The following is a 13,122-nucleotide window of genomic DNA, read 5'->3' as shown; positions in this document are numbered from 1 at the left end:
TTTATGTTACTTTACTCCAGAACTTACTGCAATGGAGGTCCTTTAAGCTTAATTCACATTGAACAATTATGTATCTGTTTGTCTATGCTTGAGTTTTCTAAACACTTTTAAACTTGTTATGATGATAACTGATAATCATTTTTTATAGGGACACCTGATAAAGCCGAAGAGATTGCCGTAAAGTCGTCTATTGCTCCAGCTGTAGACAAGGACTTCCGAAGTAGAACGCCAATACAAGAAACTTCAGATGAAGAATTAGACGTAAAATCAGAACACCAAGATCTTCAAGTACAAGCGGAGGTTGAGGAACAAAGAGACGATAGTAGGTGTACAATATTGAAAACATGCTAAAAATTTTATGACAAAGACAGAAATTTTATTTTCCATAATGGTCCGAATTTTCAAACATGCGCTTCTGATTTTTATTTTGCCAACAAGACAAATAAATATACAGTTCTAAATGAGTACAAATATTAACAGTTGATTACAGATAGAACTGCGAATGGTATACAGTGTAATGTGACCAATCAAACCAATATGTGCCCACATGTGGCAATATTTTTTTAAATAAATATTTGCGTTCTTACGATTTACCCAAATATTAATTTTGAGGGCCATTTTTAACGAGTTGTAAAAAACTCACTATTAGAAATAGAAAACAAGTTGGGATAGAGTAGGATTCGGACCAGGGACCTTCGATCCGTGAGTCCGAGAAACTAACCACAGGACTACAACCCGATTTAAATGCTCAAATTTTATTATTCCTTTCTCAACAACAACTCCATACCTATTTAAAATGCTTTATTTTTTTTGCCCCTCAAAATTTAAAATCGGTATCATCTAAATAAAACATTATGACGGATGTTTTTTTAGGGTTATGAGGATTATTGATTGGAATAAATCACGGACAAGTAAAGGATTTTTTTTTATTTGGTAGACTTCTGTAAAACGATTTCTGACTACCACGGGATTTTTTTTACTAACCGCATCCTGGATCTCCAATTTTCTACCACTTTTTCAACATTTGTGGCCGTATGTCATGTAAATTGTACTCGATGATGACTTCCAAGGCTGGAATCGTTGTAAGCAATGTCCACGTAGACCATCGACTTCAAATACCCCCACAAAAAATGTCTAGAGGCGTCAAATCGCATGATCTTGGAGGCAAGCTCACAAGTACATTTCTTGAGGTAACATTGTCAAAGAACTCTTTCTTTAATAAGTCGATGGTTTCTTGTACACTTTACATGTGACACCATTTGAAACCAAATGTTTTGCAGGCCAAGTACAGACACTTTTTGTAACAAAAATTCGTTGAGCATCGCTCTTCACCGGATTTTAATTACGGGGACATTTAGGCCTTCTTCAATTTTGAAGGATTACGGCCCGATAATACCTCCAGCCTACAATCCGCACCAAATAGTGTATTTTTTGGGCTCTATAGGTATCTGACGGATCGCTCCTGGATTAAAATTGCTCTAGATGCGACTATTGTGTTTATTGACAAAGATTCAATAAGTCTCATCGCTAAACAAAATTTGTCGGTAAAACAGTGGATTAACTGAACACTGATCTCGAAAATAAATTTCCACTATTTGTTAACGCTGTTTGGGTGCTTACCTTCATACGATAAAAATGGCAATCAATACTGAACACAAAATATCTGCATAATTGGCCGTCAGCTTTCACATTGTGAATGGAAAAAACCTTCCTGAATAACCCCTTTAAATACTTTAAATATGTATTTCTTCGAATTTTAATTAAAAACGATTTAGTAAACGCGATATATTTTTGTAAAAAGTAGTAATATAACAAAAATTTTATGTTAAATATGAACCATTACGAGGTTTTACTTTGTCAAACGTACTCACAACAACACCAGGAGATGAACAAGTCTTTGACTCTTCGAATGGTTTTTTATGTATTTCGTCTTCTTTTTTAAAATATATCAATCTAAAGCAGGTTTTGTTTGTTTTGTTGCAGTGTCTGAAAACGGATCAGTTTCCACGTCAGCTGTGACTCGACCACTCAAATCTACGGAGCCGTCAGTGGCCAGTCTAGAGAGTTCTCACATTCCCAGCCCACCCCCAGTTAGCCGAGGAGTACCAAGCCCGTATCCATCATCCCACAAGCCTGAAGATTCATACCCTACCATTCCGAAGTCAACAGACTCTCCAGAACCTGTTCATCCTCAACCTATTGTTTCACCACCAACTCCTCCAGATAGACCATCATCTCCGGCTGATCCTGCTTCATCAACATTATCTCCTAAGGTGCCGACTCCTGCTCCCAGCCCGACTCCCTCGGGAAGAGGAAAGTCTAAAGCCACCGGCCGACAAATTTCTGGCTGGATCTAATTAGTTTTCCAATTTTTTTATAATTTTATTTGCTTTTGCCGAAGTTTCTTATTTATTTTTAAACCCTAAACCGATGAAAATTTTTTTGTTTTATCAAATACCTGCCTTAAAAAAGCAAGTATCGATGCAAGGATATAGACAAAATATTAGATTTAGTTATTATTGTTACATACAAATTTTACAGAAATTGTGTATTCAGTTTTTCTACCGACGTTTATTGGTGGAACTGGATTTTGATTATAATAATAAAAATACGTATTAACACCACTTTTATTTATAATTTTCAGCTTTTCATGTCAGTCATGACGAAACCTGGTCGGTCACTGGAGAAAATTATAAATAAAAGTCAAATTAAACTTTTAAGTTGCCAAAACACAAAATATACCATTAAAATTTCATTCAATTTCTTATATTTGACATTACATGCAATTGATTGTAGGTAAACTGTTTAATGTTAATAATCACGTAATAAATAATTGAGCTTGAAATTATGTTTCTGTTAACATAACCATGATATAAAAATATACAATTATATAAAATTTATATATGTTTCTTTTTTTGCTAACGTATTTTTCTTTTTTACTATCAATTTAGAACACAAAGCTATATTTTTAAGTATTTCTCAGCTTTTCATTTTAAATATCACACAATATAAATTTTACTTTAATTGTATATCACGTATACTTAATTCATTGAAAATAATTGTTTTAAATTTTTCTAAAAAAAAATCATAAAATTTTATACACCTAGCTTGTAAAAATTTACGTCAGTAAAATATATGCATGTTAATGTTGATTTTATTGTAAAATTAATATTAAAATACTAAACTCCATCAGGCAATATTCTATTACCCATCATGTTTCATAGAAAATATGTTATTTGCTAATCATCATACATGATTTAATATTTTTGTAAATCACAACACTTATTTTTCTTATGGTTATGTGATTACTCGATATAAAAATATTTATTTCCAGCTGATAACCCACATGTAAGGATATTTATCATGCACTTTATATAGCATATTATATATTATTGTGTTCCTTTAACTTGCACACATAATCAAATAAAAAGAAAAAAATGTGTATGGAAAATCTCTGAAAACATTCGTAGATGTGAGACGTTTTTTAGAATCCACCTCCATAATTATTACATCTGATATTATAATGATAATAAGATCATGATTTTAATATCTGATAATATATTTAATTACATGGTTTTTCTTTGGTTCGTTTTGACAGATATTTTCACAAAGATGGAGAACTCTTTTGAGTCCGATTCTTAGTATTTACAGAACTTTTGAATTAATCATTGATAGCAATAGTTTAAATAATTAATAAGTATTTCTCAAATATTAAATTTTCTTAAGTAAATAAAAAATATGTTAAAACTTATTATTTGGTATGTGAAGAATAAACTTAAATGAAAAATGTATGAATAACATGGTTGAAGGAAATATTTAAATCATAATAAAGCAGGATTTACTTAACATTTTTAATTAAATATTCATAATTTTTATAAATCAAATAAACATTTTAAATAAATCAAAACATTTATCATTTAAATTTATTTAACACAGGTTTAATTTATTTTATTTAAAAACACACAACTTTGTTTTTTTAACCAGTTTTTTTTCAAATAGGAACACATTATATTTGTATATGCATATTATTAACATCTCATAACAAAACATGGAATAGGGCACGTAATTTTTAGCATGAAATAAAATTGCTAATTATAAAATGAAAAATCAAAATAATAATTTGCAATTAACTGAATTGAAGTTTTAAATGCAAAAGCATCAGAAATAGCAGGCTAGCATAAAATGTTCTTGGAAAAAATCTTTGGGCAGCATTTATTATACCTCCCTGGGGTGGTTTATGAATTAATTAATTTCAGTGATTTTTTTGCATGAACATTTAAGTATCTGAGTGAAAATAGTATTCTCATATTCTATAAAGGTCAAATCGCACTGAATTGCAGCGACACTCCGCGACAAAACTTCGTAGCGAGTGCCGCCTATTCGTTTCACCGAAAACTGTGAAAATAATTCGTGTTGCCGCGACGCGCCTCGCAGTGCCGCTCTGGTACTGTTTGACCCTAAATCTCACTACTTAAAGTGGCATTTTTTCTTCAAACATAGAATTTTTCATCATTTGGATGAATAATCAAAATGTTTATTTTATTTTGAATGGGAACTAAGTAGCAATGTGCAATAATGCATAAAAAATAGTGTTTTACTCAAAACAATCTACTTTCCAAATTATGTAAGAATACCCCCCCGTAAAAAAGTGGATGTCTATAAAATTTCGGTTTTGTTAGTCCCTTGTTTTCAGTCATCCAATAGTACTGAAAGGAAAACTCAAAAAAATGTTACCTAAATTGAAGTCATGTATTTTCTTACATACGACTGAATAAATGAAGTCTCACCATTTGTATAACGGAAGATTTTTTAATGAAATATCAGGACTTTTCTCCATATGAAGACAGTGTTATGAAAACAAAGACGTAAATAAAAGATGAATACTTTTTTTATTAAAAATCATTTATATAAACAAATAACTTGATGCAAATGATTAACTTTAAGTCAGCCTCCAAGATCTCTTTTTTTTTTAAACCAGGAAATGCTAAAACTACTCTAGGTTACAAGACCCTTGGGAATCTAAGAAAAACACACTTTTCAGGTCACATTGTCGTTTTCAATATAGTTTATCTCTTAAACTCAATAGACAATGGGGAAGTTCAGTGGTTTTTTTATATGTGTTAATAAACTATTAAACCAGACGAAAATAAAATATTTTGAATTTTCATGTATCGTATTTTTATCGCTATGATTTTTTTTATTGCTCCGCATGTGACGTTTTCTAGTTTTCTTCGAAGAGTTGTTATAATTGGGGGGTTGGCTTCCAGGAAAACAGAAATCTATCGCAACACTCCATCATTGGTTGATTTAGAAGTACTTCATTGAATGATTTTTTTAATGCATTTTAAAGAAACTTCGCTCTACAATGAAATACTTTGATTTTTACCGCGTATAAGAAAACGTTTTTATATCCAATTTCCCGTAGCACTGAACTACACACATGATACACGGCTAAAACGGGATCATTGCATTTTTCGATTTTCGAGATATGAATATCATTTTTTTCTCCTGAATGAGTTCAATAAAATGGAATATGAAAAACTAATAAAATGCGGCTCCCTGTCTTGAAAACTAAACGCTTTCGCGAGCATTTAGAACTGTTTTTTCATCGTTCTCTACGCTCGCAAAAGCGTTCAGAATACAACTCCTTGGAAAATTAAAATGCGACAATTCCTGCAACCAGTTCGATTTGTCAGTTCAAAAAAGAAATTTTAAAAATATGTTAAGTGGACTTTTTTATTTGATTGTTTGTAAAAAAACATATTACATTAATGAAAAACTTATTACATTACATACACAAACCTAGAGTCCCTCTTATAAGGATAATTTTTCTTTTCGGAATCCTGTCTTCGTTATTTGTTAATTAGCTTGTTCTTGCCGTGTACCCCCCCTTCAATTGTATTGTATTATTCCCAAATCTCAAAACAGGATAATAGGGTAATTTCTTATTTAAGTACTAAAAAATAGGAACCTAGATAAATAATTCATGAACAGTTACAAATAATGTTCGTTAAGTGAGATTAAGACAATTTATTTATATGTAATGTCTAACTTTCAACAATTAGGTACTAAGGAAGTTAAATTATCTGCATAATATGGCATTTGGATGAATGTTTATTTAAAAATTAAATATATGAATAATTTAAAACATGGATGAGATGTTACCGCAAAATCAAATGAAATGCTTCAAAACAATAAATTGGCAAAAGTGTTCCAAGTTTGTTAAAAAACAATCCTTGTTCGGAATAACTCTCAATAATAAATTTCTGTCGACCTATCTACGAGTATAAACCTTCCCACTTCTCATTTCCAAGCGCACTTCACTTAACAATAGTAACGCATGTAGTGCTTGTCAAAATCACTTTTAAATTCAGTACACAAATAACATTCTACGAGTGAAGTATTTTCAACATACAATATCAACAATGGAGCTGTGCCAGCGTCTACCTAGACCGCCATCTCCGTACAAGCTGTGCCAGTGTCGCGAGACCGCCAACTTCTTTTTCAGGTTCCAGTATCACGTCACGCCTCAACATCAGCATTTTAATGGAGTCCCGCAGCCTTCCTACCCCAACAATACAGTCCGCTTTCTAAGTCTAAATCGCACCTCGCCTACTCCTCAGCAGTCCTATTCCTATTTCGCATGTTCCGGTGACAAACTACCATTGGATGACAGATAACATTAGCTACCATTAGATAGCATAGAAGATTCACTGTGTTGAGCCAGTTGCAGACTGCATTCTATTGATCGTTTACCTGGCTTTGATTTTAAACAAAAACTATAATCCAACGTTGAAAAGTTCATTGTCTTATAGATGAACAAGAGACAATGTTCAAATCAATAATAATTAGTTATCTATTCAAGCTCTTTTTTAATCACTCAAAAATTGCCGTTATTATAAAATTTCTTAAAACGCGCGTCAACAAAACCAAATCCTCATATTTCTAATTCGCAACACGTTAATAACCTATTTTTAAAAGTTATTTAGCTTTTTAAATTGCATCCAAACAAATGTTACTCATATCAATGATAATTGATCAAAAAATATAATTTTTAACTCTTTAAAGCCACCCAGAAATTTGTCTACCAGTGGCAGTAGAAATTCCTCTTCCTCTGTGCAACGGGCTAACTGATGGTGAAGCAACTGGAGGTACGGTAAGAATTGGTTCAGGACTTAAAGGATTTACAGCACTGGTTGAAGGTAATTCATGTTCAGGACTGGGTGCAGAGCTGGATGTAGGAGTAGGTGGTGATACTATTGGCAAAGCATGTTGGCTAGGTACAGGAGATACAGAAATTGGAGTTCTGACGTTAGTTTCTGGACAAGTGTCTGGAGATTTCGGACTTGAAGGAAGTGATGCTTCAGCTTCTTGTAGTTCAGGATCTAGAGTCGGTACTTCTGGAGTTGCTGGAGACGGACTTGGGATACGAGAACTTTCCATGCTAGCTACTGATGGTTCTTCAAATTTCTCAGGCTGAGTTTCTTCTGGAGGTGAAACTAGACCACTTTCACATGCTGTAATAAAATATAGTACCTAACTTTAGAATTGTAGTAAATTTAAGCTGAATTAAAATATTGTATGAAAATGTTTTGATCTTATTCATCAAAAAGTAATAACTTTTGGAAACTATTATTATCCTTGTGAAGCTTCAGAATAGAGAACCTAAAATGATTTATATGAAAAAGTTATATGGTCAAACATAGAAAATAATACTTTTCTCTTTTTTTTCTTGTATTATTCACTTACGTTCTTCTTTTTGTGCCTCTTCGTCGCTGTCAACTTTAAGATCTTCCATAACTTCTATTTCTTCGTCTGAAGCTTCCTGTATAGGAGTCCTACTACGGAAATCTTTTTCTACGAGTGGAGCAATGGAAGATTTTACTACACTCTCATCGGGTTGCTCAGAACATTCTGAAAAAAAAAAGTTCAATTAAGGCAGACATTCATAAAGTGTTTGAAACTCTTAATTTATATAATGAGCTCAAGATTTTTCTTTAAACTACAGAATTTCAAACCCATGTAGACACACACACACTATTTAAATCAAATTAACTACGGTACTTGATTAATATTATTATCAAACGCATATATTAAATTGACTACAATAACAGGTGCTATCAACTAAGAACACCTTAAATGAAGATGATATTTAGACATAAAAAAAACAAACCTCCTTCTTCTGAAGTAGTAGGCCTTATTTTAATAGACCCCGTAGGCTGCATAACCTCATCTTCAAGTGTTAGAGATGTAGAACCACCAAGTTTGCCCTTTTCTTCTCCGATTATGAAATCAGACTTGAGTTTACTCTTCATAAACTTGGCGTACGCCACACGAGTTACTGGAGTAACATCTGATAACTTAGGATTGTATTCTGAAAATAAAATTGAGGTTGTTATCATTAGATAACGTAGGATAAGGATAAAAGAAAGAGTCTGCGTAATCAGATAAATCAAAGCTTCAAATCCTTTTGTAGTGCTACTGTCCCTTTGTATTTAACACACTTTTTTAAGATGAAATAAATGGGTAATACACCCAGACTACAAAAAAGATGCATCGATAGCTGGTTGAACTTGTATAAAAAAAGTGAGGGACAGAAACGAGTGGAGAATAAGGCCGAAGAAGACGAAGAAAAAGACACTTACCTAGAAGTTTTTCTGTATCGACCGAAGTTGCTGTGTCTATAGTAGCCAATATATTACGGCGAAGAGATTGCCTCGAACGACGCGAAATAGCTTCAGACGTAGTTCCAATTGGATCTCCCTTTGATGTATTCTTGCGTACTAAAGCATTCCAATCGGTGTTTTTACTGTAAAAGAACATAAAATATGTCCTGTAATGAAAATATTTACAAAACGCACAAAAATACAAATCTATTTTGAATGATGGTAGGTAGAAAACGAAAAAAAACTAATCACTTGCTTTTAGCAGTAAATATATATTCCCGTATTTTCTCTATAGATTATTAATTAATTTAATTTAATTGATTTAAATATATATTATAAAGTAATGCTTAATAGGAGAAGACCCGTGCTAAGGCAGACTAACATATGTTTATTTATATATTGCCATATACATACACACACACGTGTGAACCCTTATAAACATTCATACACATACACACATACATACACACATACATACACGCACATACACACACATATATATGTATATATATGTGTACACATACACATACCCACAAAAATATTCATACATATATACACACACATATACATAAACACCCTTACATACACATACATACATATATATATATATATATATTTATAAATTTTATCCTTCTTGTCATTGTATTGTTGTCTTTAAATTGTCGTGGATAGTATTAATATTAATATAATTTACCTTGCAATGTAGTTTAATAAGGTTTCGGTTTCTCTTCTTCCTAACTTAATAAGCCACTGGGTTATTTTTGCATAGAAGTTACATCTTGTTTGGTGAATAAACTATCTTTAACCTTATTATAAATTCTAGGAGCCATAAAGCTAAAAGATCTTTGTCTGAAAGAAGTTTTCGTCCACGGTACAATGTGTTTCTGTGATGTCACACTACGATTTGATATATTGTGTGCTGTTAAGACGTGGTCAATTTTATTATTGTAATGACTATTTATTATTGTTTTAGCATACAATTGTCTAACGTCTAAAACATTAAATTCCTTGAAGAGTTGCTCTGAAGGATAGCGATACGGTTTTTTGTTTATTACTCTAAGAACAGACTTTTGACACTTAATGAGAGGGTCGAGACAAGAAAATGATGCACCTCCCAATCCTAAGATACCGTACGACAATACACTTTGTACAAGCGCAAAGTACACAATTTTTATCAATGAGATGGATACAATTTTTCGTAGAATTTTGAATATATATATTATTTATCTTAATTTATTTGTTGTTTCCATTAAATGATTATCCCATCTCAAAGAATCATCTAAGGTTAAACTGAAGTATTTTATAGTTTTAACTGTCTCCGAAAACATTATAATCAAATATTTAACAGGCAACTTGAAAGAGAATGGCATTAATAAAACAATTGAATGTTTAAATAACAGTTTTTCTCTACATCCCCTTGGAGGTATCCCACGTTGTTTGCTATGTACCGCTTTCAGTGTTATTTCCATTGTTCGCATGCTCCTTGGAACACGTTTGATGTCTAGCCGTAGCTCTAGACCAGCGATTTCCCTTGAATTTCTTCAACACTATGAAAATGGCGTCCTCCTAAAGTGATTTTTGATTTGGGAAACAGGAAAAAGTCTGCTTGATCCATATCTGGAGAGTGCGAAGGGTGGGTATAGACGGCTGGTCCGTTATCGGCAAAAAATTACCCGACGAACAAAAACGAGTGACTTTGCGCGTTGTCATGGTGCAACATTCAGCTATTTTTCTGCCACAAATCAGACGTTTTCCGGTGCATATCTTTGGAAGAAAATATTGGAGCAGCGAATAAAAAGCAAGGGGGAATACTTCGAAGGAGACGAACATTTGTGAAGCTTTAAGTGTAGTAATAAATATTGAATTTGTTACATATTTATTTATTTAAGGATTATAGACAGCGTTACTTTAACGGTTATTTAACGTATTACGTAATGTAGATTTTGAAGGTAGAATAACACGATGAAAAATATAACGACAAGATTCGAGGTTGTTGCAATCCAGCATACCCTCTAGAAATAATGATAGATACAAGAATGGATAATAATACTGTTCTTTGACATATAATTATCGCAAAAATCGCTCTAGAACCTTCTGTATTTCACAAATGTGGTTCGACTCAGAAGGATTCCAAATTATGGATTACTATTCTAGTACGCTGCAGACAAGTTTTTCACATAATGTATTAGATTGCAATTGTATTATTGAAAAATCTAGAATTTCGAAGTTTTGGAGTATAGAGTAGTACAAGTAATCGGTCATTCGGTTTCCACCAAGTAATAAAAGCATTGAAAACTTTATATGACTAAACTGAACCTAGCCGGGCACAGCAGCGACGCGCATCTGTCCGTGTCTCATTTTGTAATCAAAACTATAAATGTACAATATTTGGCTAGCTAAAATACTTACCCACTGATCGTAGATCGCCGCCCAATAGCTTTTGCGATTTGACTAAATACATCTTTAGGCTCCTGTTTTGTAGACAGGACTTCGTCGACTATACCTTCTACTATGCCAATTTGGAAGTCCTTCATTAATCTCCTTTCCATAACACGCTCCTTCTTGCCGGGAACTTGAAAAAAAAAGAAATAATCGTCAACAAAAATGAAAATAAAAGTTGTAACATAATCAATATAAGAAAATATGGCAATTAAGAACAATCGAAAAACCTTCGTGTCAGTATTACGCATAAATTTGTAAGGTAATAAAGTTTTAGCCGTTAAAAAATTTTTTTTGTGTTAACTGAAACACGAAAGTGCTAATTAATTTGAACAAGTAAAACGTAACTTTAACTTGTTTCCTATTGGCAAAAAAATAAAGTCTTCTATTTTATATATTCGGAACGTTCTGGCAAAGGGAGAAAACGCTTTTCTAGCACGTATTTTGCTGACTAATTACGCGCTAGCAAAGCGTTATCTACCCTCGCGACAGCATTTAGAACCGCACCGCTGATATTTTCAACTTTCTTACAAAAAAATACGAAATATGGATTCAAGAACATTTTGACATACTTGGACATTCAAATGTCTGCAAACAAGTATTGGAGCGTACCGGTGTACCCCCTAGTACCTACCTAAAATATAATGACAATTAATCCATTTTATGTAATTTTATATGCCGTGGAGATTTTTCCAATCGTAAAAAATCAGCTTAGGTGTTTAAATTTACCTTGACTATCATTTTTGTCAACCCTGGGAGTCTGCATGCCGTTTCTTCGCAGGATGTCAATCAGTTCATATCTCATGGTGCTTATATCTTGTCTAATTTCCATAACGTCATCTTCAGTGACTCCGAAGTCATCACGCTTTTGCTGCTCAGCAGTGACGTAACGTCGCACCAACTGACGCATGACATCTTCATGACGTATTCTTGCCTTTTCGTGATCTTTTCTCTAAACATATAATTAAAAATAAAAGAATTCCATAAATTTTGATGATTTCTTTTTAAAAGATGTAGTGTTTCATTCAAAGATGAAACGCTTCACAACGAGGAAGGATGAAAGCCAAGTGAACGCGGTTGAAATGCGATCTCTTAGACGAATGTGTGGGAAATCAATGTATGACAGGGTAACGAATGATGAAATCAGGCGAGAGTGTAAATCTGAGTTAAGTATAATTGATATGATTAAAACAGGGTCTCTGAGATGGTTTGGTCACGTAGAACGAATGGACAACGAAAGAATGGTAAAACAAGTATATATGGCGAAAATAAGACGAAGACGACCAAGACGTGGCATGATCATATAAACCAAAATCTAGTCATGTTAAAAGCAGACAGAACCGAAGGACATGTATGAATAAAGAAGAAGCTAGGAATGTATGCCAGGATAGACGTGTGTGGCGGTCCATTCTCTCTGCCTACCCTTACGGGGAAATGGCGTGATGGTAGTTGTAGTAGTAAGTTCTACTGAATTACATAATCCATTTTATTTCTTCCTACCTTTGTTATTCCTTTTTTATTTATTTATTTATACTTTTACATTTTTTGTATTCTTTTTTTTTATACAGAATAATGTTCCCTCACTGGGGTGTCCCGTGCCGGGGGAAACATTTAAAAAAATGTGAAACATGCCTAATGTTAGCTATTTAACAAAGTCAACAAAATTAACAAAATAATAACAATAAAAAAAACGTAATTAAACCAATTAACCTAATTATAATTAACATAATAAACAATAAAAAACAAAAATATTCATAAAAAACATAACCAATTTATTTAGACTAATTAAGAAAATTCATAAACAGTGCATACATTTTACATATTTGGCTTGATCCACTCATCAATCCGTGCGCAACCCACCTCCACTATCTATTTCTTAATAACAATTTTATATTTTGAGAACTTACTAATTGTCCTTATGGATAATGGAAGTAGATTGTACACTTTGACAGAGTAGTAGATCAATCTTCTTTGACCGAAGGTTGCATTTATTTTTTATTTTTTTGCAGCATCAGGG

At 32.7% G+C, this 13,122-nt stretch overlaps 2 protein-coding genes across 2 annotated transcripts in view; one reads left to right on the top strand and one right to left on the bottom strand.

The window, feature by feature from the left end:
• LOC148274673 (transient receptor potential protein-like) overlaps nucleotides 1–2,977 on the top strand; it is a 31,966-nt gene extending 28,989 nt beyond the window's left edge. Inside the window, exons 18-19 of the mRNA XM_088236806.1 lie at nucleotides 149–322; nucleotides 1,984–2,977. Of these exons, the coding sequence (XP_088092932.1) occupies nucleotides 149–322; nucleotides 1,984–2,357 (548 nt within the window). The 3' untranslated portion in view covers nucleotides 2,358–2,977. The remainder of the gene's footprint in view (nucleotides 1–148; nucleotides 323–1,983) is intronic.
• Nucleotides 2,978–4,713: 1,736 nt separating this feature from the next.
• The window catches only part of LOC148274672 (transient receptor potential protein-like), a 28,343-nt gene continuing 19,934 nt past the window's right edge, over nucleotides 4,714–13,122 (bottom strand). The window contains exons 14-19 of the mRNA XM_088236809.1: nucleotides 11,835–12,057; nucleotides 11,076–11,238; nucleotides 8,646–8,809; nucleotides 8,174–8,374; nucleotides 7,750–7,914; nucleotides 4,714–7,517 (exon numbers count right to left, since the gene is read on the bottom strand). Of these exons, the coding sequence (XP_088092935.1) occupies nucleotides 7,063–7,517; nucleotides 7,750–7,914; nucleotides 8,174–8,374; nucleotides 8,646–8,809; nucleotides 11,076–11,238; nucleotides 11,835–12,057 (1,371 nt within the window). The 3' untranslated portion in view covers nucleotides 4,714–7,062. The remainder of the gene's footprint in view (nucleotides 7,518–7,749; nucleotides 7,915–8,173; nucleotides 8,375–8,645; nucleotides 8,810–11,075; nucleotides 11,239–11,834; nucleotides 12,058–13,122) is intronic.

This window comes from Micrasema longulum, unplaced genomic scaffold (assembly GCF_059751315.1).
Source record: "Micrasema longulum isolate JH-2025_06_02 unplaced genomic scaffold, ASM5975131v1 h1tg001608l, whole genome shotgun sequence".
Lineage (NCBI taxonomy): Eukaryota > Metazoa > Arthropoda > Insecta > Trichoptera > Brachycentridae > Micrasema > Micrasema longulum.
The sequence above is the reverse complement of the archived record's forward strand: the minus strand, read 5'-3'. Positions and strand labels throughout refer to the sequence as shown.